The 25,729-nt window shown below is 43.5% G+C and overlaps 1 protein-coding gene across 7 annotated transcripts in view; it reads right to left on the bottom strand.

Annotated features, from left to right (window-relative positions):
* The window catches only part of KDM4C (lysine demethylase 4C), a 336,197-nt gene that overhangs the window by 34,385 nt on the left and 276,083 nt on the right, over nt 1–25,729 (bottom strand). For all 7 annotated transcript variants that reach the window (XM_084834476.1, XM_084834472.1, XM_084834475.1 and 4 more), the window contains 2 exons: nt 16,265–16,450; nt 1,706–1,876 (listed from right to left, as the gene is read on the bottom strand). In XM_084834476.1, the coding sequence (XP_084690602.1) occupies nt 1,706–1,876; nt 16,265–16,450 (357 nt within the window). The remainder of the gene's footprint in view (nt 1–1,705; nt 1,877–16,264; nt 16,451–25,729) is intronic.

Below are 25,729 nucleotides of genomic sequence, written 5' to 3'. Positions count from 1 at the left end.
TTTTTTTTTTTTTCAAAGTCACCCGTGATAGGCTACGTGACAATTTATATCATACATAGTACAACAATTCTAGGGATGGACGAAAGGGACTTACCTGGTCCCTCAGTTTGCTTCGCGGTGGGGGGGAGGCGCTTCGGTTCTCCCCCCGAAGTTCAGGCGAGGGGGGGAGGCGCCCCGCCTCGCCCGGCCGAAATTCAGGCCGGGGGGGAGGCGCCCCATCCCTCGCCGCCGAAATTCAGGCCGGGGAGGAGCGCCCCGTCTACCCAGCCGCGAAAAAAAAAAGAGGAAAGTTAAAAAACACACACACACACACACCCGTGATAGGCTACGTAACGATTTACGTAGCCTATCACGGCTAGATTTCCAAAGTCAGCCATGATAGGCTACGTAAATCGTTACGTAGCCTATCACGGGTGTGTTTTGTTGTTTTTTTTACTTTCCTTTTTTATTTTGCAATGGCAGCGGCCGAAACGCCACCAAAACGCCACCGGGACCTGCCGCCGAGAGGGACATTCGCACGAGGTAAGTCCCATCCCGGGGGGGGCGGGGGGCCGGCGGAGAATTTCACCACCAATTTCGGGGGGCCGAATGCGTTGGCATTTGGCCTCCTGGAGATTCGTGGAGAAATTCTCTGCCATCCCTATAATGTCAATAGAACAGTTCAACCATTCATCGCATCAACATTTTCCTGAGTAAATTCCTTCAGAAAAATAGCTGCCCAAAATGATATACTCTGTGCTGGCTCAAAAGTTCAACAGCTGGCTCTCAGGCTGCTGTATACCTTTGCAGTTTGAGGTCCACTCTTTCACTGCCCTTTTTGTATTCTTAAATATCTGGAAGAGGATACTGAGACAGCTTTGCAACCTTTTTCTTTTCCAAGGCACGAGGGGCAAAAAACAGAAAGCCTGAAGAATAAATGTACTGCTGCCATATCCTGGCAATGTCTGACTGATGTAATGGAGCCTGAAGAATTTTGACAGGAGGCCCAACATCGGCCCAGGATTCAGCACTCTCAGGATTAGAAAAGTGCAAAGGGACCAGCCACAAAATTAGAAAGCATATAGGTCCTGTAACATGCAAGGCAAGGCAAAGTCATGGCCGGAATTTAGAAACAAATAAGTATACTGCCCCACATAAGAACATGAACTGCTGATTCACTTTCCTAATAAGGTTGGTTTAAGTGAATGGGAGAAACAGGCACTGAAATGCATATTATGGAATGCTGCAGATGATGCCAACTTTCCCCTTCTGATTTAGTATCATTAAACAATGAAACCTTATGAACACAACATCAAAAGATGTAAACACATCATCATACTAGATTCATGTGAGCCATTCTGCCTGTTACATATTTGAACACAGACATATTTTCAATTCATCAAGGAATGTTGTAATATTATCTCTCAGAGACACATTACAATATGTGGAATTCCCACTCTAATATATTTTATTAAAAACATATTTCTTATTTAATTAAAAGACATTGGAAGATTAGTTTTGATTCATTTGGCGAAATGGTGGATACTAATTAGAACAAACAAGGTTGGAAAGCCCCTGAGAAAGTAATAATTCTCTGCAGCAAGAAATAACAAACACGAACAGAATGTTAAGTTAATTATCCCTGTTGAAAGGTCAGAAGAAATAGTTCAATTTTACTTATTTAACTTTCCAAAAATTTAAAAACCAGTTTAAGATAAATACTTACCACAATGTCTTCAGGGAAAGTATCTCGGCTGAAGGAACCATCATCAAACATGACTTCATAGAAAACTTGAGATGTAACTTCTGTTACTCTGCAGCTATAGTATCGTGTGTTCCTGTGTTTTGCTATGACGGTTTGCCCGGTTGAGATAGCTTTTTCTAAGGCTTTGGTTTTCTTAAAAGCAAGGATTAAACAAACATAGTTATTTGAAACGCCATGCCTGTCTCGTTAGGTTTACCCCACTGGGTCCTGCATACCTAAGAAATGTGTCTAAGCATATCTGCCTTTAAGGCTGCGAGGCTTGCTTAGATTGCCTCATAAGGAAGAAGCAAGGTTTATGGGGACTTGTGGATAGGTCTTCTCTGCTGCAGCCACAGTTACCAGAAATTAGCTGCTTATAGAGATCCTCCTTAATACAAGATTATTTTTTAATATTTAGGTGAGCTTTTAATTGTGATTCAGATAATTTGATTTGTATAGTATTTTTTTTAATTGATTACTAGTAACAGGCCATTGGTTTGGGAGGTACAGTGGTGGATGGATGTATGGAGGGATTGTGGGCGGCGGCGGGGGGGGAATATGGCTCTAGAACAAGGGTGGGAAGCTGTAAGCTCTGGCCTGCGGTGCACTTGGATCTAGACCATGGCCTCCTCAGCCCCACCTCTCCTATATCTGCTACAATGCATTATTCGAGGAGGAAGTCTTCATTGCCAGTATGTTCTGTACCAGTTGCTGAGGAAGCTGTAGGTGGAGGGGGGGAGGCACAGAGTTGGCAGCTTGCTCTGCTTCCTGGGGAGGAAGTGAAGCCCCTTCCTCCCTGACAGAAGCAGAGCAAGCTGCCAGATCTGTCCCTATCCCTGCTCCTGCTCCTCCACCTACAGCTTGTTCAGCGATGTGTCCCTCCTCCTCTAGGTTGCTTTGCTCTCCACACAGCTTCACTCTACAACCAGCATGAAATGCACTGCTCTGCCTCTCTCTCTATTGCTCAAAAAGAGGACTTCCAAGCAGCTTTCTGTTGTCCTCAGCAGCAGTTTCCATTTAACTCATGCCACTCTGCCCACTCCTCCTTTGCGTAGCTGTCTGTTCTCTCCAAACCCCCTCCACAGCATTTCACCACTGTGGTGGCAATGGTGAAGGCTCACAAGGGCTGTGCAGGGGGTGTTCTGGCTGCCAAATTTCTAAGAAGGGGAGAGTCGCAGCCAAGTGCTTAGCTTGGAGAGAGATGTGCAAAAAGTCAAGTCTTTTTGTGTTATGGGTGGGAGCTCCTGAGCTGATGGCTTGACTCTCCACACTTCTCTAGAATCTTCTGGCCTTGCTGTCCTGTCTTTCTTTCTCCTTCTTCCCCACTTCCCAATAATCTTGTTCCTTCTTTCTCTGTCCTTCATCTATCTGGTAGGCACCTCTTTCATTGCTAAAAGGAGACAGCCTAGGCAATGCAAGGGGATATGCCTAGAGAGCCCTTCTCACCAGTGTCAAGGTCTCCAAAAATAGGTTAAGCAAAGCCTCTTTCATTCCCTAAAGGGTTCCTGACAGTGCTGCTGATGCCGCTACCACCACCATGAAACAGAAGAGGTGATCATAGCAGAAGCAGCACAGACATGTCAGACTGTCACAATGCTATAAGCATTTCGCTTAAAATATATATCCATACAGAACTACGAAGATCGTGTTAATTTAGGCTGAAATCCTGCACAGACATATGCAACAGCTTGCAGGATTGAAGGCATAAATCTTAACTCACAATGCTTCTGAAGATGCATGCATGTCCCTGCTCTGCATGCATTTTCAGAGGAATGAAATCTTTAGCATACATCATGCATGCTTCTGTAATCACTACCTGCAATGGAAATGGATACCAACTTTCAGTAGATATAGCTGTAGATTGCTACCCATCTCTCTTATAAAAAATGACTGACAAGCTTTCGTGGACTATAACCCACTTCATGAGATTCATGGAGTATTATGGGGATTTTCAGGTTTATACACAGTACCTATCAGGGGATTGTAAACAGTGAAGTCAGAAGGAAATTAAATGCAGAAAGGATAGAAAAGAAGTATCCTTCTTTTCATTCAGTACTTCACAGCCACTTGCCCCCCAACTGCATTTCCCTAAAAATACCCAACCCACTAGCAGACTAGATAACAACGCTGGACTATACTGCAGTGCTGTTATACGCTATTCTCCCTCCCGGCTATATGGGTATAACAGCCATGGACTACTTTGCAGGGCTGCTGTAACCCATACGCAACCACAGTCCCGTCCCCCCGCCCCAATATAGGTATAATGGCAGACTTTGTTTACATTGGTAGGTGTCTGTGTTTTAATGGTTACAAATGCAATTAAAAAATAGCTTTTTGTTGTTGTTGCATGAATTCTCCCCCCTGGCAATATGGGTATAGCAACCATAGACTACTTTGCAGGGCTGCTGTAACCCATACTTAGCCACATGGGTTACATGTGTTGTGTACACACACACACTACGTGGCTATAACAGCAGACGTTATTTACATTGGCAGGTGTGTGTTTTTAATGGTTACAAATGCAGCTTTAAAAAAGCAATTGTTTTTCATGAAGTAAGACCTGAGTGAGAAAGAACATGAAATCTTGTTATTCCTACTACCCATTGTTTGGGACTGGATATGCTATTGCCCAACCACAGCTACAGTGAAATTCTGGATTTCCCAATTGTTTCCCAAGGGCGGGAATCACTCTTCCAAGAGGCTAGGACCCCCTCCCACAAAAGGAGGGGGGGTCAACCAGGAAGTCCCTGCAGATAAGCCTTCATTCTATCCTTATCTCTATGGTCAAATGTTGATCATTGGCTAAACACAGTGAAAAGTGGAACAAGATCATTTCTCACAAAACCATTATCCATGCCTTATAATGGAGGGGCCATAGCTCAGTGTGATAGAGCACATGTTTTGCATGCAGAAGGTCCCAAGTTTGATCCCCGGCTTCTCCAGGTACGGCGAGGAAAGAATCTTGCCTGAAACCCTGGAGAGCCACTGCCAGTCAGTGTCGACAATACTGGGCTAGATGGGCCAATGGCATGACACAGTATAAGGCAGCTCCTATGTTCCTATGTACAAAATGATTGGAATGTTCCTGCACGTTTTGCCTCATATCTCTGATTCTACAAGGCTAGAGATTTGCTCTTTTTTACTTGAAAGGTGGGGATCTGGGCTAGCTAGTGGGACCCCTAAGATGTTGGGCTGGGGGCTGTACCCCCTTTAGCCCTGTGGTTAACACAACTAGAATCACAGAATCATAGAATAGTGGGGTTGGAAGGGGCCTACAAGACCATCGAGTCCAACCCCCTGCTCAGTGCAGGAATCCAAGTCAGAGCATCCGTGACAGATGGCTGCCCAGCCTCGTCTTGAATGCCTCCAGCGCAGGACAGCCCACTACCTCCCTAGGTCACTGGTTCCATTGTCGTATTGCTCTAACAGTCAGGAAGTTTTTCCTGATGGTCAGCAGGAATCTGGCTTCCTGTAACTTGAGCCCATTGTTCTGGGTCCTGCACTCTGGGATGATTGATTTGAAAGGGAGATCCTGGCCCTCCTCTCTGTGACAACCTTTCAAGTACTTGAAGAACGCTATCCCGTCCCCCCTCAGTCTTCTCAAGGCTAAACATGCCCAGTTCTTTCAGTCCCTCCTCATAGGGCTTTGTTTCCAGTCCCCTGATCATCTTTGTTGCCCTCCTCTGAACCCTCTCCAGCTTGTCTGCATCCTTCTTAAAGTGCGGTACCAAGAACTGGACACAGTACTCCAGATGAGGCCTAACCAGTGCTGAGTAGAGGGGGACTAGTACTTCCCGGGATTTGGAAGCTATGCTTCTATTGATGCAGCCCAAAATAGCATTTGCCTTTTTTTCAGCCACATCACATTGTTGGCTCATATTCAGCTTGTGATCTACAACACTTCCAAGATCCTTCTCGCTTGTAGTGTTGTTGAGCCACATATTCCCCATCTTGTAACTGTGCATTTGGTTTCTTTTTCCTAGTGCAGAATTTGGCATTTATCCCTATTAAATGTCGTTCTGTTGTTTTCTGCCCAGTGCTCCAGTCTATCCAGATCACTTTGAATTTTGTTTCTGTCTTCCAAAGTATTAGCTATCCCGCCCAATTTTGTGTCATCTGCAAATCTGATCAGCATTCCCTGCAGCTCCTCCTCTTCCAAGTCATTAATACAAATGTTGAAGAGCACTGGGCGCAGGACTGAGCCCTGCGGTACCTCGCTCGTTACCTCTCCCCAGTTTGAGAAGATCCCATTGATAAGCACTCTTTGAGTCCGATTCTGTAGCCAACTGTGGATCCACCTGATCGTTGCTTCATCTAGCCCACTTGGAGCTAGTTTGCTCATCAGGATATCATGGGGCACTAAGATCAAGAGGGAACGTTTTATCATTTATGGTGGACTTGTAAAAAAGCTAAAACATTTTGGAAATGAATACAGTCTTCAGCTCAAATAATATTAAAGACTGCTATAGAATTAAAGCCAGAAACTTTTTTATTGGGACTAACAGATAAGGGTGGAACCCTCTTTCTCTACATGACAATGGCTGCAAGGTTATTGTATGCACAAAAGTGGAAGAATGAAACAATACCAACTGTGAGCAAGTGGATCATGAAAATGATGGAGCTGGCAGAGATGGCAAAACTTATTATAATTAAAGAAGGATCAACAACTAAATTTATGTTAGATTGGAAACCTTTTATAGAATTTGTACAAGAAATAGAGAAAAATGATATCTGTGTGTGTGGATTTTGAACTTTGAAATGGTTAATTCTCTTGTTGTTGTTGTTGTTATTAAAATTAGGAGAGAAATGAGATAATATCTGTGAACTCAATGTATGATATACAACTAAGATAAGAACCAGAGCATAATAATGAGCATTTGTTGTGTAAGGGGAGCTAAAGGTAGATATCTTACAATCTTAAGAGATATTTTAGTGTACGTGTATTGTCTGTTTATGTTGTTGTTGTGTTTTGTTTTTCTTTTTTAAAAAAAATATTATATATATATATACATATATATATAAATAAAAAGGATATCATGGGGCACTTTGTTGAAAGCTTTGCTGAAGTCAAGGTATATTATGTCCACAGCATTCCCACAGTCCACAAGGCAGGTTACCTGATCAAAAAATGAGATCAGATTTGTCTGGCAGGATTTGTTCTTGACAAATCCATGTTGGCTTTGAGTAATCACTGCATTGATTACTCAAGGTGCTTACAGATGGATTGCTTCATAATCTGCTCCAGAATTTTCCCAGAGATTGATGTCAGACTGACTGGTCTGTAGTTCCCAGGTTCCTCCTTTTTACCCTTTTTGAAGAAAGGGACAACATTAGCCCTCCTTCAGTCATCTGGCACTTCACCCATCCTGAATGATTGCTCAAAGATAATAGACAGTGGTTCTGAGAGTTCTTCTGCCAGGTCCTTTATTATTCTAGGGTGCAGTTCATCTGGCCCTGGAGATTTGAACTCATTCAAAGTAATTTGGTGTTCCTTGACCATATGCCTATCGATCTCAAGCTGCAATCCTGCCCCTTCAGCCTGTACTTCGCCTTTGCCTGGGGGGTCATAGACCCTCTTTTGGGAGAAGACTGAGCCCAAGTAGAAATTGAGCACTTCTGCCTTTTCTTTGTCATCTGTTATCATTTTGCCATTCTTATTTAATAGCTGAACAACCATTTCTTTCCTGTCTTCTACTATGCACATAGCTGAAGAAAGCCTTTTTGCTGCTTTTAGCATCCCTCACTAACCTCAGCTTGTTCTCAGCTTTAGCCTTCCTGACGTCATCCCTGCAATTCTGTGCTACCTGCCTGTACTCTTCCTTTGTTGCTTGGCCTTCCTTCCACTTCCTATATGTGTCCTTTTTTGTTTTCAGGTCATCTCTTAGCTTTCTGTGAAGCCACATTGGCTTCTTCTGTTGTCTTCCACCTTTTTCTTCTTGTTGGAATTGTTTGTAATTGTGCCTTGAGAATGTCCTTTTTCAAAAACTGCCACCCATCTTGGACTCCTTTTCCCATTAGCATCGCTTGCCATGGGACCTTACTTACCATTGTTCTGAGTTTATTAAAATCAGCTTTCCTAAAATCCAGGGTACAGGTTTGGCTACACTTGGCTTTTGCTTCCTTTAGAACCATGAACTCAAGTACAACATGGTCGCTTTCCCCCAGAGTTCCTGTAACTGCTACTTTACCCACTAAGTCATCTCTGTTGGTTAGGATCAAGTCAAGGATAGCCGATCCTCTAGTTCCTACCTCTACTTTCTGTAGGAGGATGTTATCCACCACACAAGTCAGGTATTTCTGGGGGGGGGGGCATGTTTTGCAGAAACTACACTCAAAGGAGAGGACAGCTTTTCAAGCCCCCACACTCTTTTCCAACTCAGATCAAAATCTGAACAGGAAGAGAGCCCGTCCTGGCTCTCCACTCACCAAACACTCTCCTCCCCACTGCCCCCCTAAAAGACACTCCCCCTCTCCTTCCCTTTGAACAACTAATAGGAGAGATGGTCTATTGGCATAAGAAGTAATGCAGAGAGAAGGCTTCCCCCAGTTCCTCCCTCCGTTCTCAAATGTTCCAGTGTGCTGATTAGCAGTGTCCCAGGCTGGATGACGGATGTTGCAGCAGCTTTAATCAGCACACCAGAGTGGTCCGGTTTGCATATCACAATAAGCCACGTTGAAAATAAGCTACTGTGGGTTGGTTATTCAATCGCTAACCCACGTTACTCCTGACAGACAATCAGGCGCTCTCCGGCATGCTGTGGCTTGTTTCCTCCTTAGTCCTCCTGCCTGCTCCAGGAGCTAAAGCCAACGTACTGGTAAAAAGAATATAGCATAATTCGAAACATTAGTGCAGCCATGGGGAACCTCTGGTCTGCTGGCCAAGGTTCTCCATCTGGCCCATGAGACCATTCCCTATGGGAACATGCCCTTTCCCAAGCCACACTCCCTTACCTTTGATCTGAGCTGGCACCTTGAGGAGCTGCTACTTGATGTGCCAGCTCAGAGGGCTTCACCACCGTTTGCCTTCGAGCAGAGGGCAAAGCTGGCTCGGACACAGCCAGCGGGACCTCATCCTTAAAGTGCTGGCTGAAAAGGCTTCTCCTGCCAGTCGCCTTCACTGACTGGTGAGAGAGTGCGAGTGCAAGCATTTCAGTACAAGTGTGCATGTCAGTGCACAAGTGAGAATGAGAGGGAGGGAGCGAGACTGAGTGGGGTGAGTGAGTGGCTGAAGTGGAACTGGCCCTGCCCACTTTGGGCTATGGTCCCACTTACTGCTGGCATGTAGCCCCCCCTCCATGCTTGTCTAGAGTCAATTCGGCCCTCAGGAATTGGGAAATTTAGTTTATCTCATCACTTTAACACTGTCATACATGCTGGATTTGATATGGATGATACAGGCCACTTTCAATATTGTTCTGTTATTGACTATGGAATCATAGTTGCATCCCTGATGGGATCATGCCTCTTCCACTTAGCACCATGCTTCTTGAATGCAATTCCCCATGCCTTCTCCCTGTCAACTTTTACTATGATGGATTCGCATTATGTCTGCACTGGCATAAACATAATGCGAATTAATGCTAACCGCAGGTCTCTCCTAACCTTTGAAGACACAGTAACAAGGAGGCTCCAGCTCTCTGGGTAAAAAAATTGAGCAAGCAGCCCAAGAAGACTCAAGGGCCTCCATTGTTCACAATCAGTTAAGCGTGTCCTCCTCTCTTCTCAGCCCTGCAATTCAAAGCACCTGTGCAGCAGGGCATCAAATGGAAAAATGATATTAAACTATACCACAGAATTGAAGTGCAGGAATGGCACAGGCTTCAACAGTGGTCATTCACAGTTATAGCCAGAGCCACCATCAGCATCTGGCATCCTTTGGTAGCTGGCAGGGTCCCAGCTCCCCATCAGAGCCCATCACTGACATTTGCTCTGAGCCTTTTATTCAACAGCAACAAAAACACGCCGGTGCTCTGAGCAGACCTGGATCTAGCCACCACTGAAATTTTCCATAATGCCCCTGCCATCCAGAGTAATTGCTTTGCAAATAGATGCTCACCCTCTGTCACAGGAGGGATTTGATCCCCTATGGAAGGGTGGGCAGCTTGTGCCCCTCCAGATGTTTGGCCTACAACTTCCATCAGCCCTAGCCAAGATAGCCAATGGTGAAAGATCATGGGAGTTTATTTATTTGTACCCTGCCTTTCTACCAAAAAATGGCACTCAAGGCAGAGTTGTAGGCCAAAACATCTGGAGGGCCACAAGTTGTCCACCCTGCCTAGGTCAATGTCAGGCAAAAATATGGAGACTGTGGCTGGGGATGGTGATGTCAAGTCAGAGAGATAATCCTCTGGATCTGACTTTGCACCCATTGGCATCATTGTGGCCTTCACCAATGCCATAGAAGCATCTTGCGCCAGTTCCAGTATCGCAGTTGGTAGCACAGGCTGCTGTGAGCCCCTATAACATGATTCAGGAGAAAACCCCCACAAAGAAGGAGAGCACCTTGGTGGGGATCTCTGATGAGGCAGTGTGGTCTGTCATTAATCTTGCTGCAGAAGATATGGGTTCTGAATCTCACCTTCCGTGGTAAAGCCAATCATTTGCACCTTGCTAGAGGAGCCTCAGTAAGGCTCTCCATCATATCAAGGATCATAGAATCATAGAGTTGGAAGGGGCCTACTGGAGACTGGAGATGTCAGAGGGGGGTATACTTACTGCCTCCAGAAAATAAGCATGTGGTACTGGAGGAGACGGTACTGACATGGCCAAGACTATGATGGTGGAAGTGACGCAGTGGCCAGGCTGTACCCTTGGTGGTTCTATGGCCTTCCTTTTCTTTCTCTTGGGCTCACCCTTATCTACAGAGATGGAAGAATGCTTGGTCTTCACCTTCTTGTCCTTTCCCAGACTCCCGAGGGTGGTTGCCTGAACTGAAGTCAGGCACACTACCAAGGTGGGGATTGGTAACGGTTTTAGTCATCCAATCCTGTGCAGTCCCCTGCTGCTGGACTGTGGTAAAAAACCACTGAAGGTATAGAAAACAGTAATTCAACCCAATTTGGAGTTTGGGTTTGCAATTTGCTATTTTTTGGCGGGGGGGAAATCTTATAGAAAGTGTGTTATTGATAACAGTACCCTATCATTGACAGCATGTTCCAGAATATTTTTCTTAACAGAAAGGCCTAAGAATTTATTGATGCCAAGAATGTAATTTTTGATCAGAAAGGACAGTTGGTATGCAACTAGCTCTATCAGATTAGATAAACATCTGTGGCATTTTACAGATTACTGTGCAAGCTGTGGTTTGGGCAGCATGATTTTCTTTGTGTAACACAAGCTATGAATGAACTATAACAGTCATAAAAAAATGTGAGACACCGAAAATCACAATGAGGAAAAAAAGTAATCTTGGCTTTCTTTGTAGAAATGAAATACTATGAATAAGTATTATAAAGTTTTGTCTTGCCTTCTGTGTACGAGAACAGAAAGCTAAATTTTCAGTCATTTTTATAGTGATATAGATCCTAGAACAAGGTTGGAGAACCTCCATCCTGCAGGCCAAACTTGGCCTGCCATGCCACCCCATCCAATCTGTGGAGGCCTTAGGCAAGGCCCCTCTCCAAAGCCCCATCCCTCCAAGAAGTGATGAAGGGGCCAGAGAGTGACTGTGCCACAATCTGGAGGAGCATTCCTCAAGCTTTGTTCCTCCCTTGTCTTTCCTAGTTAGGGAAAGGGAAGCGGGAGCAAAGGCAGCTCAGGACTCAGCCAGTGCTTTGGGGAGCTGTATGAGCCTGCTTCACTCGTCCCTCACCTTCCCCAACTGAGTTCCTTTCTCTGTGCAGGGACAGGCAAAGAGTGATCATTCCATGTCTTTTGTGCATGGAGAAAGGGAAAAAGGGCCATATGATGCCAGGCAGGTTGGGGGTTTCAGAAGGGGCATAACAAAATGGTTGAGTTCCACATCATGTTTCTATCTTACTGGCTGAACAGAGATCACTTGCCTCAAGGAGGTCATTTTCAGCAGCATTCCTATTGTGACTCTATGGTGTTCTGACTTTTATATGTTTTCAATGGAGAAGTTTATCAGAAGTGGGAGAATTATGATCTTTTAATGACTACTCTGGGTATGGTCCCTACAACCTATTTATTTAGTTCTGCTCACGCCTAGCAGGAAGAGACCACTGACTGTACATTGCTCTTTCTTGCCACTGGCATTCTGACTAGGGCCTTACAGTTTCATTCTATCCCATTTCGCAGTAAGATCATGTCCAAATGGTTTAAAGTGGTATATAGCATGGACTTCATTTGAAGGAGGGCCTTTCTTGGGCTCAGCCTTGTTTTGAATGCCAGAGCTCAGCTCTGGACCATAAGTTGTGAAAACAGCAAAGAGAGTTCCTCTGACTATATGCAAACTGCCGTAGCACTGAGTAAGCAGTCCCAGTATATCTGGGATAAAAATCAGCGCCTCTTCTTTTAAGAAATTAACCACTGCTTGTACAATCAGGGCCAGAAATATTGGAACAAGGATAACTGTTTTGGCAGTTGGCCTCTGTACTCCACCACATTGAAGTTGAAAGGAAACACACCCAGATGGGAGCGAAGTCAGGACTGTCAGCTGTAATTCAAGGGGCTGGACAAAAGTGGGGCACTAACCATTCAGGAAGGACAGCCAGTGGTATACACACACCCCTATCATTGGTGGCTCATAAGTAATGGAACAAACCAACATCATTTCAAACTTAAGGATTGCCTTTAATACCTGGATGAAAATCCTTTGCAGTCCATGACTGCCTGAAGTCTGCAACCCATGGACATGACCAAATGCTGAGTTTCCTCCCTCAAGATGCTTTGCCAGGCCTTTACTGCAGCTGCCTTCAGCTGCTGCTTGTTTGTGGGTCTTTCTACCTTCAGTTTTGTTTTCAGCAAGTGAAAAGCATGCTCTATTGGGTTGACATCAGGTGACTGACTTGGCCATTGAAGAACATCCCACTTCTTTGCCTTCAGAAACTCTTGGGTAGCTTTTGCTGTATGTTTTGGGTCAGTATTCATCTGCAATATGAACTGGCATCCTATCAGTTTGGCAGCATTCGGCTGAATCTGAGCAGAAAGTATAGCCCTGTACACTTCAGAATTCATCCTGCTGCTTTTATCAGCAGTCAGGTCATCAATAAACACCAGTGACCCGGTTCATTGGCAGCCATACATGCCCATGCCATAACACGGCCTCCACCATGTTTGACAGATGATGTGGTATGCTTTGGATCATGAGCTGTTCCTTTCTTTCTCCATACTTTTCTCTTCCCATAATTCTGGTACAAGTTAATCTTGGTTTCATCAGTCCAAAGAATCTTATTCCAGAACTGGGCAGGCTTTTTTAGGTGTTTGCTGGCAAAGGCTAATCTGGCCTTTCTGTTCTTGAGTGTTACCAGTGGTTTGCACCTTGCTGTGAAGCCTCTGTATTTACATTCATAAAGCCGTCTCTTGACTGTAGATGTTGACAATGACATGCCTACCTCTGCAAGAGCGTTCTTGACCTGGCTAGATGTTGTGAAAGGGTTCCTCTTCACCATGAGCAGAATTCTGCGGTCATCCACTTTAGCTGTCTTCCATGGTCTGCCAGGCCTTTTGCTGTTGTTGAGCTTGCCAGTTAATTCCTTCTTTTTCAGGATGTTCCAAACTGTTGTGTTGGCCACTCCCAATGTTTTTGCTATCTCTCTGATGGGTTTATTTTGTTTCCTCAGCCTAATGATGGCTTCCTTCATTTGCATGGACACCTACCTCTTTGGACCTCATGTTGGGAGTTCCAGTGAACAGTTACCAAATGCAAATGTAACACTCAGAACCACCTCCAGGCCTTTTATCTCCTTGATTGGTCATGGGGTACCCAGGAAACAGGCCACACCTGGCCATGAAGCTGCTTGTCAGCCATTCATTCCGTTATTTATGAGCCACCAACGATGGGGGGGGGGTGTATGCCACTGGCTGTCCTTCCTGAATGGTTAGTGCCCCACTTTTGTCAAACCCCTTGAATTTTAGCTGAAAGTCCTGACTTCGCTCCCATCTGGGTGTGTTTCCTTTCAATTTCAATGTGGTGGTGTACAGTTATCCTTGTTCCAATATTTCTGGCCCTGACTGTAAGTATCATTCATTGCCTTTCAATCCAGCCCATGTAGTCTTGACATTTTCTCACTGTCTCATGATTATCAGGAATTAGCTACAGACAGAAGTATTAATGGTCGGTAAGTCTGGAGAAGCTCCATACAGTCAGTAAAAACAAGACCTGGAGCTGACTGTGGTTCAGATCATGAGCTGCTTCTTGCAAAATTTCAGCTTAAATTGAAGAACGTCAGGAAAACCACTAAACCGTTCAGGTATGACCTAAATCATATCCCTGATGAATATACAGTGGAGGTGAGGAATAGATTTCAGGGATTAGACCTGATAGACAGAGTGCCTGAGGAACTATGGACGGAGGTCCGTAACATTGTTCAGGAGGCAGCAACGAAATCCATCCCAAAGAAAAAGAAATGCAAGAAAGCAAAGTGGCTGTCTGATGAGGCTTTACAAGTAGCTCACGAAAGAAGGGAAGTGAAAAGCAAGGGAGAAAGGGGAAGATATACCCAACTGAATGCAGAGTTCCAGAGAATAGCAAGGAGAGACAAGAAGGCCTTCTTAAATGAACAATGCAAAGAAATCGAGGAAAACAAAAGAATGGGAAAGACTAGAGATCTCTTCAAGAAAATTGGAGATCTCAAGGTAACGTTTTGTGCAAAGACGGGCATGATAAAGGACAAAGAAGGCAGGGACCTAACAGAAGCAGATGAGATTAAGAAGAGGTGGCAAGAATACACAGAAGAACTATACAGGAAAGATCTGAATGTCCCTGATAGCCATGATAGTGCGGTCACTGAACTTGAGCCGGACATCCTCGAGAGTGAAGTCAAGTGGGCCTTAGGAAGCATTAGTAACAACAAAGCTAGCGGAGATGACAGTATTCCAGCCGAGCTATTTAAAATCCTAAAAGATGATGCTGTTAAAGTGCTGCATTCAATATGCCAACAAATCTGGAACACTCAACAGTGGCCACAAGACTGGAAAAGGTCAGTTTACATTCCAATTCCAAAGAAGGGCAACGCCAAAGAGTGTTCAAACTACCGCACAATTGCACTCATTTCACATGCCAGCAAGGTGATGCTCAAAATCCTACAAGCTAGGCTTCAGCAGTATGCGAACCGAGAACTACCGGAAGTACCAGCTGGGTTTAGAAGAGGCAGAGGAACTAGAGATCAAATCGCCAACATTCGCTGCATCATGGAGAAAGCAAGAGAATTCCAGAAAAACGTCTATTTCTGCTTCATTGACTACGCTAAAGCCTTTGATTGTGTGGATCACAACAAACTGTGGCAAATTCTGAAAGTGATGGGAGTACCAGACCACCTTACCTGTCTCCTGAGAAACCTGTACGAGGGTCAAGAAGCAACAGTAAGAACCGGACATGGAACAACCGAGTGGTTCCAAATTGGGAAAGGAGTACGACAAGGCTGCATATTGTCACCCTGCTTATTTAACTTATATGCAGAGTACATCATGAGAAATGCCGGGTTGGATGAATCAGAGGTCGGAATTAAGATTGCCGGGAGAATTATCAACAACCTCCGATATGCAGACGACACCACCCTAATGGCAGAAAGCGAAGAGGATCTAAAGAGCTCTTGTTGAGGGTGAAAGAGGAGAATGCAAAAGCTGGTTTGAAACTCAACATTAAAAAAACGAAGATCATGGCATCTGGCCCCATCACTTCCTGGCATATAGAAGGGGAAGAAATGGAAGCAGTGACAGATTTTACTTTCTTGGGCTCCAAGATCACCGCAGACGGTGACTGTAGCCATGAAATTAAAAGACGCTTGCTCCTTGGGAGGAAAGCTATGGCCAACCTAGACAGCATAGTAAGAAGCAGAGACATCACCTTGCCGACAAAGGTCCGTCTAATCAAAGCTATGGTTTTCCCAGTAGTAATGTATGGCTGTGAGAGCTGGACTATAAGGAAGGCTGAGCGCCGAAGAATTGATGCTTTCGAACTGTGGTGCTGGAGAAGACTCTTACGAGTCCCCTGGACTGCAAGGAGGTCAAATCAGTCCATCCTAAAGGAAATCAACCCTGAGTGCTCATTGGAAGGACAGATAATGAAGCTGAAGCTCCAATATTTTGGCCACCTAATGCGAAGAGAAAACTCCCTGGAAAAGACCCTGAAGCTGGGAAAGACTGAAGGCAAAAGGAGAAGGGGACGGCAGAGGATGAGATGGCTAGATAGCATCACGGATGCAATGAATATGAACTTGAGCACGCTCCGGGAGAGAGCGCAGGACAGGAAGGCCTGGCGTGCTATGGTCCATGGGGTCACGAAGAGTCGGACACGACTGAACGACTGAACAACAACAACAAGTCTGGGTTAACTGGGTTCAGTCTAGTAACAATAGTCTTGGTTTAAAACAAATCTAAATGACATAACATTTTAAAAATGTAAACTATGTAAATCCTTACCACATTTTGACTGATCTTGTGCCTGAAACATGTGATGTAGACCACATAAGGCCAGTCATCTGGTTCCATCAGCACGCCTGCAGCATGGGCACATGTGACATGGAAAGAAGCTGGACACCGTCCATAAGAACACTGAATGCAGGCACCAGATATTTTCTTAATTCTTTGTCGGCAGAAGATACATTTCTGTAGGCAAAAAACGGAATTCCCAATCAATTTGGTTTTGAATATCCCAGCAGATAATCTGTTTTCTGTTTTATCAGCTAAGCCTAACACACACATCTGTTAGACCACACACATCTCTCAGACCACACACATCTCTCATATGTGTTTCCCGATGTAATCCAGAGAAGCTAAGCTTAGATATGCTGTAAAACGGCAAGTATATACTGAAGGAACTAAATAAATCAATGCATAATTCACTGTATGAATTCAGTAGGAAATTTCTCTTGATCAAACCCATAAACAGAAATCAGTTCTGCATAGTAAGAGACAGTGGAGATTTAAAGCTGGTGTTGCAGTCTGCTGATGTAGCATTGGTGACATGAATTTGAGAAGGATCAATGCAACTTCTCAGCTGCTCGAATAATATCTGAATACACACAGAAAACAGTGGTGTCATAGTCAAATCACACTCCTAACTTCCAGCAAAAGAATTGCTCCATAATCTCTCCAGCTTTATATGCAGGCAACTGATCTACACTTCTCCTTAAGAGGGAGTACAACCCCATTCAGAACACACTTCATGGTCAATTGAACCATCTACCAACAGCATCTCTTTCTTAACTGGACTGAATTTCAACTTATTAGCCCTCATTTATTGGGTAGCCAATAGAAGAATAAACATAGGACAAGCAAAAAGCAAATCTACCGCTTTATTAAATGATCTTACCCAAATTTATGGTACAGGAGAGTTTGGGGGATTTTGTTAAACTCGGGATACAGATATTATATTTGGTTTTACCATACTGACACAGACAATCAAATGCAACAACATTTTTAGGTCACATGGCATTTTTTATTATGTACTAAAATTAATTTAGACAATCTAAATAAAAATTTGATTTGCAACTGACCTAATGAAACTCCTATGTTTTTGCTACAATGCATTATTGCTACAATGCATTCTTGCCAACTCGATATCACTTTGAAAGTGATATCTTCTGTTACCTCTGTTGCCTGTTGTTACTTTAAAAAACACACAAATTTGTTTGTACCAGATAAATAAAATAGTGTTGAAGATAGTGTATTATTTAATGTTTTCTAATTTGTTTATCAAACAATCAATAATCAGAACTCCTGAAAATAAACTAACACTGTTTAAGACTAGGCTCAACTGCCCTGTATATTTCCATTTACTGCAGTCAAACTACTTCAGAGACAGGTTATGGAAACTCCCTCTTTTTGTCTCTAAAATAAAGAAGTTCTTTCCTTGAAAGGTACTTTAGCATATTTGTGAAGGGAGATTGGGAGTTGCCCAAACTCCCTGAAAGGTAAGCAGGGGCAATAAAGATCCAGTAAGCTGCCACTACCCCTGTTTCATCCACATCAGCCCAAGTCAGGAGATTCTCGGACCTCCTGGACACACTTGGGGCTACTAACACAAGGGTTCAAACTGACACCCTCTGTTTTAAGCCTTATGCCTAAAATGTTATATGTGCAAATACATATATGTATAAAATGTGCAAAACACCAGATCAAAAGGCACTGAAATTAGTACTACGATTTACCCGGAAGAAGGCACACACACCTCTAGAGGTAGATAAGTAGTTTATTAAGATGGAGAACGGGGAAAGGAATAAAAAGTTATACAAAGAATTACAGAGAACCTTTGAAGTAATATCCCTTTTTGAACCTTTGAGGCAAAATATAGAACACTAGCAAATTCTATCCTATACATCAGTGGTCTCCAAAGTGGGGTGTGCAAAACGATCCATTGGGGTGCACAAGGTGCCTGATCATTGAGCAGCCTCCTGCTGCCCCAGCGAGCTGCCATTGTGTGCAGTGATGGCTGCGGCAGAGGCAGCAGGATGGGACAGGAGCAGAGAGGGAAGCTCCATGGCATTTCGCTCTCAGCTCCAGTCCTATCTCCTCCGCTGCGGCCGAGAGCAACTGCGCCACCCTCTGCCAGGCATGGGAGAGGAAGGCACAGCTGCTTGCTCAACGGTGGCACCAGAGCAGCTGCCATCCTGCCGAAGGAGAGCAGGAAGGAGAGGAACCCTTCCCACTCTCCTTTGCAGATGGAAGTAGAGAAGGAAGCGTGCTTTCCTCTCAGCTTCCATCTGGCCAAAGGAGAGTGGGAAGGGTTAACAGCCCAGGCCAAGCCACCGGTGGGCCAAGGAGCGGGGGCTGTCATGCTTGTCCAGCTCTGCCCAGGGCACGCGGTTGATGACAAGGGCAGGCAGAAGCCTGGCCAAGCGTGCCTCTCCCGTCCTTGCAAGTTGGCAGTGGCGCCCTCACTTGATCGTTTGCTATCTGCGTATTGATTTATGGATTATATTATCTAGTTTTAACTAACCCTCACAAAATGGAGAATAATATATATTTTTAGTGAGAGCAAAAAGGGGGGCTGTACTGTTAATAAAATAATTATTTAAAAAATATTGTTTATATTTCATCTTTACCTCATCCTTTTTAAATGTCTATTGTGTGTGTGTGTTTTATAATGTACGTAATGTATTAGCACAGCAGTACATGTATATATACTTTATAAATAAATAAATATACATATATTGGGGTGCATGCTCAAGAATTTTTTTACTGATGGGGTGCACGATCAAAAAAGTTTGGAGACCGCTGCTAGACATAACCGAAGTATGGTTCTCCCACAGGACAGGGCCCCAGTCAGGGTTCAAGAATGCACAAGCCATCACCAGTTGGCACAGGAAGGTGGAGACAACTAGGCAGCTCTTCATCTCCCTTCTTGTCTTCCAGCCCCAGCAACTCAAGAGAGATCTCCTGCAGCCAATCCCAGGCTAGCCCCAACCCTGCTCCCAGACCCGGGGGGGGGGGGAGGTACTTTCTCCCAGAAACCCAGCTGAAACCATTCAGACCAATTAATGAAGCCTGACTGTGTCCTTGAGAGCTGGAGCTACCCAGGCTGCCTTGAGATAACAAATTCACCAGTGGTTACATCACTACATGCCAGCAGGACTCGGTCTGATTGCCAGGGCAACGAGAGGGAACTTTTGGACAAGAGCTTTCATTCAAAGTATCAGCCTAGAGTGCCGTTCTGGACAATATTCATTCTAAGGGGTTCACCACACAAGGCTTTTTATTTCACAATATCCCGGGGCTTCTGTTTCCACATTCTAAGCGGGATAAAGATCACCTCTTTACACAGGCAAGTTTTCTGCAGCCTCGGGGTGGATCAGTGGGTCTCCCAAGGGATTCAATTATCTCTCGCTTGCTCACGGTCTCTCTCTCTCTCTCTGCGCAAAGCAGTGGCGGGGGAACTTCATTGCTGTCAGCTGTTTACATGGGGGGGGGTTGCCATCTTCTTCTTCCTCCCTGGGCCAGCTCCACCCTCACTTTGAACCTCTCTAGCCTGGCCAAGAAAACTCTCCTCCCAGCCCAAATCAACAGGCAGACATGCTGGTGGTGGGAGGCGGGGGGAGGGCAATTGTTATTTTCCTGGTCTTCTCAATGGCTTCTTCTTCCCAGGCTGTGGTTATGGCGGAACCGGAACCGCACATTTACACAGAGCCATTATTGTGGATTTACATTTAAATAGAGGATTACCTCAGGTGAGGTGAGGGGGTTGTGCGATAAAGATAAAAAACAGCTGGATGTGCCCAGGAGATTGACGGCATCATGTAAATGACCTGCAAACTTCCATGAGTGACCAACCACAAGTATGCTATAAATGCTTCGGGTGAAGACAGCCTAAATCCATAGAAATGGGACTTTTGAGAGGGGTAGAAAAAAGATGCCACAATTTGCAATATTTGTAGTTTATATATCAATTGTTGCAGAACTTTATATAAACAAATTGATATTGCTTTGTAGTAAATACAGAGATGTAATTTAAAAAAAATTGTAAATAATAATTTAAGAAAATAAATAAATCCATACTTCACATGGAAAATCTATTCAGGAAATTTCAGCAGTACCATACCCTCCTCCAAAGCTCCCTCCTACTTTCAAAGTTGTTCCAGGTCTTCAATTATGCAAAAGTATGTATGACGCATGTATGTATGTATGATATGATTGCAATGATGCAAAAGCATGTATGATATGGGAAACCATACCAGCTTCTTCCATATGCCAAAAGATTATGAGAGGAAGGACCACCACAGTGTTGCACTATTAATGTGAGGACATGAATTTTCACAGTAGATGCCTACTAGAGAACAGGGCTCCTGAACTTTGTAATAGCTGTGTAGAAGAGAGATTTTCTGAATGACAACTAAAATTCCCTCTTCCACACAACTATTAAGGGTACAAGAGCACTGTCCTCTTTTGTATCTGGACACCCCAACACCTACACACTATTAATCTGAAACTCCCTCCTCTCCACCCCCCACCCCACTACCAATTGGATCTTTTACCAACTGGAATTGTACTCCATAAAACCAGCAATTGGTCTGGGACAATAAGATAACAGTCTAATATTAGGAGACACTAAGCAGGTCTACTCCTATGTGCTACTATGGGCCCTGGATCTATAGCTAGGTATCCCAATGGTGTGAATATGGCAAAACATCACAAAAAGTAGCAAGATAACTGATTCCCTCTCATTTTTGTCCCCTTTTTGGTATCCTCCTTCAAATATATAAACTTTATCCAGGGCGACAGGAAGGTACAAGTGAGGGCAGAAATCTTGTCAGGAGCCCTGAATTTCTCCCAGCAACATTTCTATATAATATTCAGTTTCATCTCTGTATTTACTACAAAAATTACTACAAAAAAATTACTACAATTACTACAAAAAAATGTGTGTGTGTGTGTACACACACAAAAATATGCAGAGCAAGAGAGAATATTAACTATTTCATAGCAGCCAGCAGTTTAAAACTGATTGACTGAGATGCAGCTCTGAAAGGATTATGTTCTGAGCAATATCCTACAAGCAATTTACTTTACTGAGGAAAAATGCAAAGAATTCTTTATCACAAACTGGGTGCCTGAGTCTCTTAACCAATAAACCTTCCATCCTTCTGAGACTAGCTCAGAAGCCTGCCTGCTGATATCAATAAGCTAAAAGATAAATATTTCCTTTTTCTCCTACAAACCCCCAAAGAGATAATTTAAATTAAAAACACACACAGCTCTTCCCACTACCAGAGATGGGAACAGTCCTGAGACAGTCAGTCACATTTAAAGTTTGCATGTTCAAATATTTAGAAACAGGAATCTTGTCAAACTCAGACAGAGAATTCTGGTGGTGATACAAATACTCGTATCAAAGTTTTATCTACCTTGAGGCTGGCCTTCTGGCATCTCAACAATTTACTGCAATGTGTCTTAAAGATTTAAAACAGGAATAGACCATAGTCCCTATGCTCTGGGCAAGAGAAGGCCATGGTCAATTATGTAAGTGAATACTCTCTGCCTCTGGGTGGGAAAACGCTGCGCTTTTGAAGTATATGGGTAATGGCAGGGGACACTGCTGTTAGTTTTAACTGCTGAAGTGGAGCCATTGCTGGTGTAAATGTTGCATGAGCAATGTGGGCAATGTGGCTTAGGAATTCTCCAGTAAAGCACAAAACATCACTCACATGTTAGGCTCAAAGAAATACAACTTTATAAACTGCTTGTGTTGAGCAACTCATGGAGCATCAACTGTTTTCATGGAAAATAGTCCAGACATAGATACTGTTCAGACAGTAGTTCCCTTATTTCCCCTTGATTTTTCTCACCCTATGGGGAGAAGACAACACATTATTTGAAGAGGGTTTAATCTTCTGGTTCAGGGGGAATCCTGCATTCAAATAACCATGTAATCTCACAGTCTGTGCACACTCTGTGATCAGGGGAGCAGAAAGGAGCTGGGAGAAATCTCACTGAGATATGAACATCGGTACGGCATAGTGGTTAGAGTGTTGGATTAGGGCTTGGGAGATCCAGGTTCTAGTCCCCACTCGGGTGACTTTGGGCTACTCTCAGCCTAACCTACCTCACAGGGTTGTTGTAAGAATAAAATGGAGAGGAAGAGAACCCTGTAAGCCGCCCTGGGTTCCTTGCAAGAGGAAAAAAGACAGGATATAAATGTAATTATTATTATTATGTAATAATATACATATTATAAATAATAACAAAAATATCTATGTGAGAAATAAATTTAGTACAAGGGAATGTGTTTTTAAAATACTAGCTACTGTACTACAACCATTTTGAGTATTTAGTCCACTGCATGGGCTGCAGTTTCTTTTATGGTGCAATCCTAGATATGTCTACTCAGAAGTAAGTCATACTGAATTCAGTGGGGCTTACTCCTGGGTAAGTGTGTATAGGATTGCAGTCTTAAGCAATGTATTAACACATAATTTAATGTGGAAGAACTATATGATCAGAAAGAACAAAACCAGAACAAAAAATACGTTTTGGTAGAAGGTTTTTTTTTACTGATGACAAAATGTAGCAATGGAATAGAATTTTTCTGCAGATTAGTACTGGCTAGTTTCACTGGTGGTTTTTCCATCTTCCTGAAGCAATATGACATGGGTCACCTGCTTCAGCTATCTGTGTTTTATTAAAACTGTATTTATTATCCTGTACACATCTTGGACATATCTTTTATCTATCATGTAATTGCTCTCAGATTTTAGCATGCGGTGTCATAGTTGACCATAAACTGTATTCTTCCATTAAATGGACTCATACACTAGAAATGTTTCGGTTTGGAAGATCTTTTGCCACTTAAAGTGAAATTTCAAGGTGAAGAATTCAAAGTTCTTGCTTGTGTGAGACTTTTGAGGACTAAGAGTTCAAATAAAACTATTGAAATTACTTAAGGATTTCCTCACATTCCTAAATATGCCTGAGTGTGATGAGTGGAGCTAGCGGACCTTTGGCCCTCCTAATCCAACAAAAAACTAATAAGAGATATAAATATAAAAGTGGTGAAATTCTGTGCAGGATTATGTAAAAATCACAATCCTAGAAGACAACAGTCGTACTTGCAATATTATGCTTTCCTTTTGAGGGAAATATAAATAGATGCTGATGTACCCAGGGAAACAGATGTTCGCTACCAGATGAGGCTCTGTACAGTACCTGCAGCTAGTCAGAACTGAAAGATCAACACATATCACAAAACTGTACAATCAGGACTTGTTTTTCTGCTGCTTTAAGAACAAAAGTAGAAATTTCTAAGCAATACAGTTAACCAACAACGCTGATATAAAAAATTGTGTTTTTCCTTTGTTGCAGCAAAAGCAGTCAAAGCTGTGAATGGGACATTGGGAGAAAGGGAAGCCCCTTTTGTTTGGAGAGAAGTGGACTGTGAGGTTGAGTTTTACTACAAGGCTGCTGCTTTGCACATTTTTCCAATGTGGAAAATGTATTCATCCATCCCACACAAAAATCTAACACTATAATGTGAACAGTGAATGGGTTTTGTTTTTGTTTTGTCTTTTTGCTGTAATTACACCTGTGAGAGTCACCACACAATTATTCCCCCATGTGTACTCTCAACAATACAGACATGCAATTTTTTTCTTACACAAGTTTATCTTCATGAAAATATATAATGTATGATGACAATGTAAGATCAACAGGTTTAGGTGCATAAGACCTAACTAGTCAGTATTCCTAGGGTCAATAAAGATCTGTTCACCAACAGCAATTAGTTGATGGCTCCAGGATGTGTCAAATCCAGTATAGCGCAGGGCACAGATTCACTTCCTTGAGTCTTCCCTATTTTACTGTAATTATGTGACAAGCCTTCCCCCCTATACGCCGCTTGCATGTCCCTCTCGCTGATGGGTTTTAGCATACTATAATTGGGATATGGGTTAATTTGTTAGAAATGTTTTGCTCTTAATAAGGTAATTTTGTAAATTTTGGAGAGGTAAGAGAAAAAAACACACAAGTTATGATTCCATTTCCATCCTTCCAGGACAGCAAGTGAAGGAGAGAATTGTTCATCTCCCTCATGGTTGGGATTCATAGGCCCCTGATGTGGGGAAACAGGACCAGCTCTACCATTAGACAGAATGAAATGACTACCTCAGGCAGCTGATTTGGGGTGCTATGACAGGGCAGCAAATTGTTATCTAATTTGTGGTTGTTGTATTTTTACTACTAGGAAGAGAGAGACGTGCCTGCAGGATTTTGTGCCTCAGGTACCAAAATAACTCAGTTGGCACTGGGTACTATGGACCCTGACTGGGGCGGGGGGGGGGGATTACTTCCCGCACCACCTCAGGCAACAAAATGTTTGAAATCTGAAGTACATGACGTCTCCCTATAGATTACCCCAGAAGAATGGAACAAACTTACACAGGGTTGTATCCAATGCTGACCATCTGGAATTTTTTTCCCTCCCTGGTGCAGCCCCCCACCAAATAAAAAAAACAACTCTGGAGGGCTGAGGGACCATCTGAAGCAGATTTGGAAGGAGTATGGGGAGCCCCAGGGGGAGGAGAGCAAGAAGAAGTCTGTGCAACACTGGATTGAAGCCACAGAGTACATTTTCTGTTTCAGTGATTCTCTACAATACGTGAAGCCAGTAAAAGATGGCTCATATAAAGGAACACCCTCTCTCTCTCTATACACACACGAATAAAAGGAACCTGGTAGTCAGAGTCTACTACCAGCCACCCAATCAAGGAGAAGATGAGGATGAAACTTATTGAAAAGCAAATAGCCAATGTTTCAAGCAAGCATGATGTAGTAGTAACGGGGGACTTCAATTTCCCCGATATTTGTTGGGAGACAAATTCTGCAAAACATGGCCCCTCCAGGAAATTCCTGACTTGTGTGGTGGATAACTTCCTCCTACAGAAAGTAGATGAAGGAACTAGAGGATCGGCTATCCTTGACTTGATCCTAACCAACAGAGATGACTTAGTGGGTAAAGCAGCAGTTACAGGAACTCTGGGGGAAAGCGACCACGTTATACTTGAGTTCATTGTTCTAAAGGAAGCAAAAGCCAAATGTAGCCAAACGCATAACCTGGATTTTAGGAAAGCTGATTTTAATAAACCCAGAACAATGATAAATAAGGTCCCATGGCAAGCAACTCTATGAGAAAAGGAGTCCAAGATGGGTGGCAGTTTTTGAAAAAGGAAATTCTCAAGGCACAATTACAAACAATTCCAACAAGAGAAAAAGGTGGAAGACAACAGAAGAAGCCAATGTGGCTTCACAAAAAGCTTAGAGATGACCTGAAAACAAAAAAGGACACATATAGGAAGTGGAAGGAAGGCCAGGCAGCAAAGGAAGAGTACAGGCAGGTAGCACAGAATTGCAGGGATGACGTCAGGAAGGCTAAAGCTGAGAACAAGCTGAGGTTAGTGA

The sequence above is a fragment of the Heloderma suspectum genome, chromosome 2 (assembly GCF_057233095.1).
Source record: "Heloderma suspectum isolate Gila_16-S chromosome 2, 16-S_ref, whole genome shotgun sequence".
In the NCBI taxonomy this organism is placed as follows: Eukaryota; Metazoa; Chordata; class Lepidosauria; order Squamata; family Helodermatidae; genus Heloderma; species Heloderma suspectum.
This window is presented reverse-complemented; position numbering and strand designations above follow the sequence as displayed.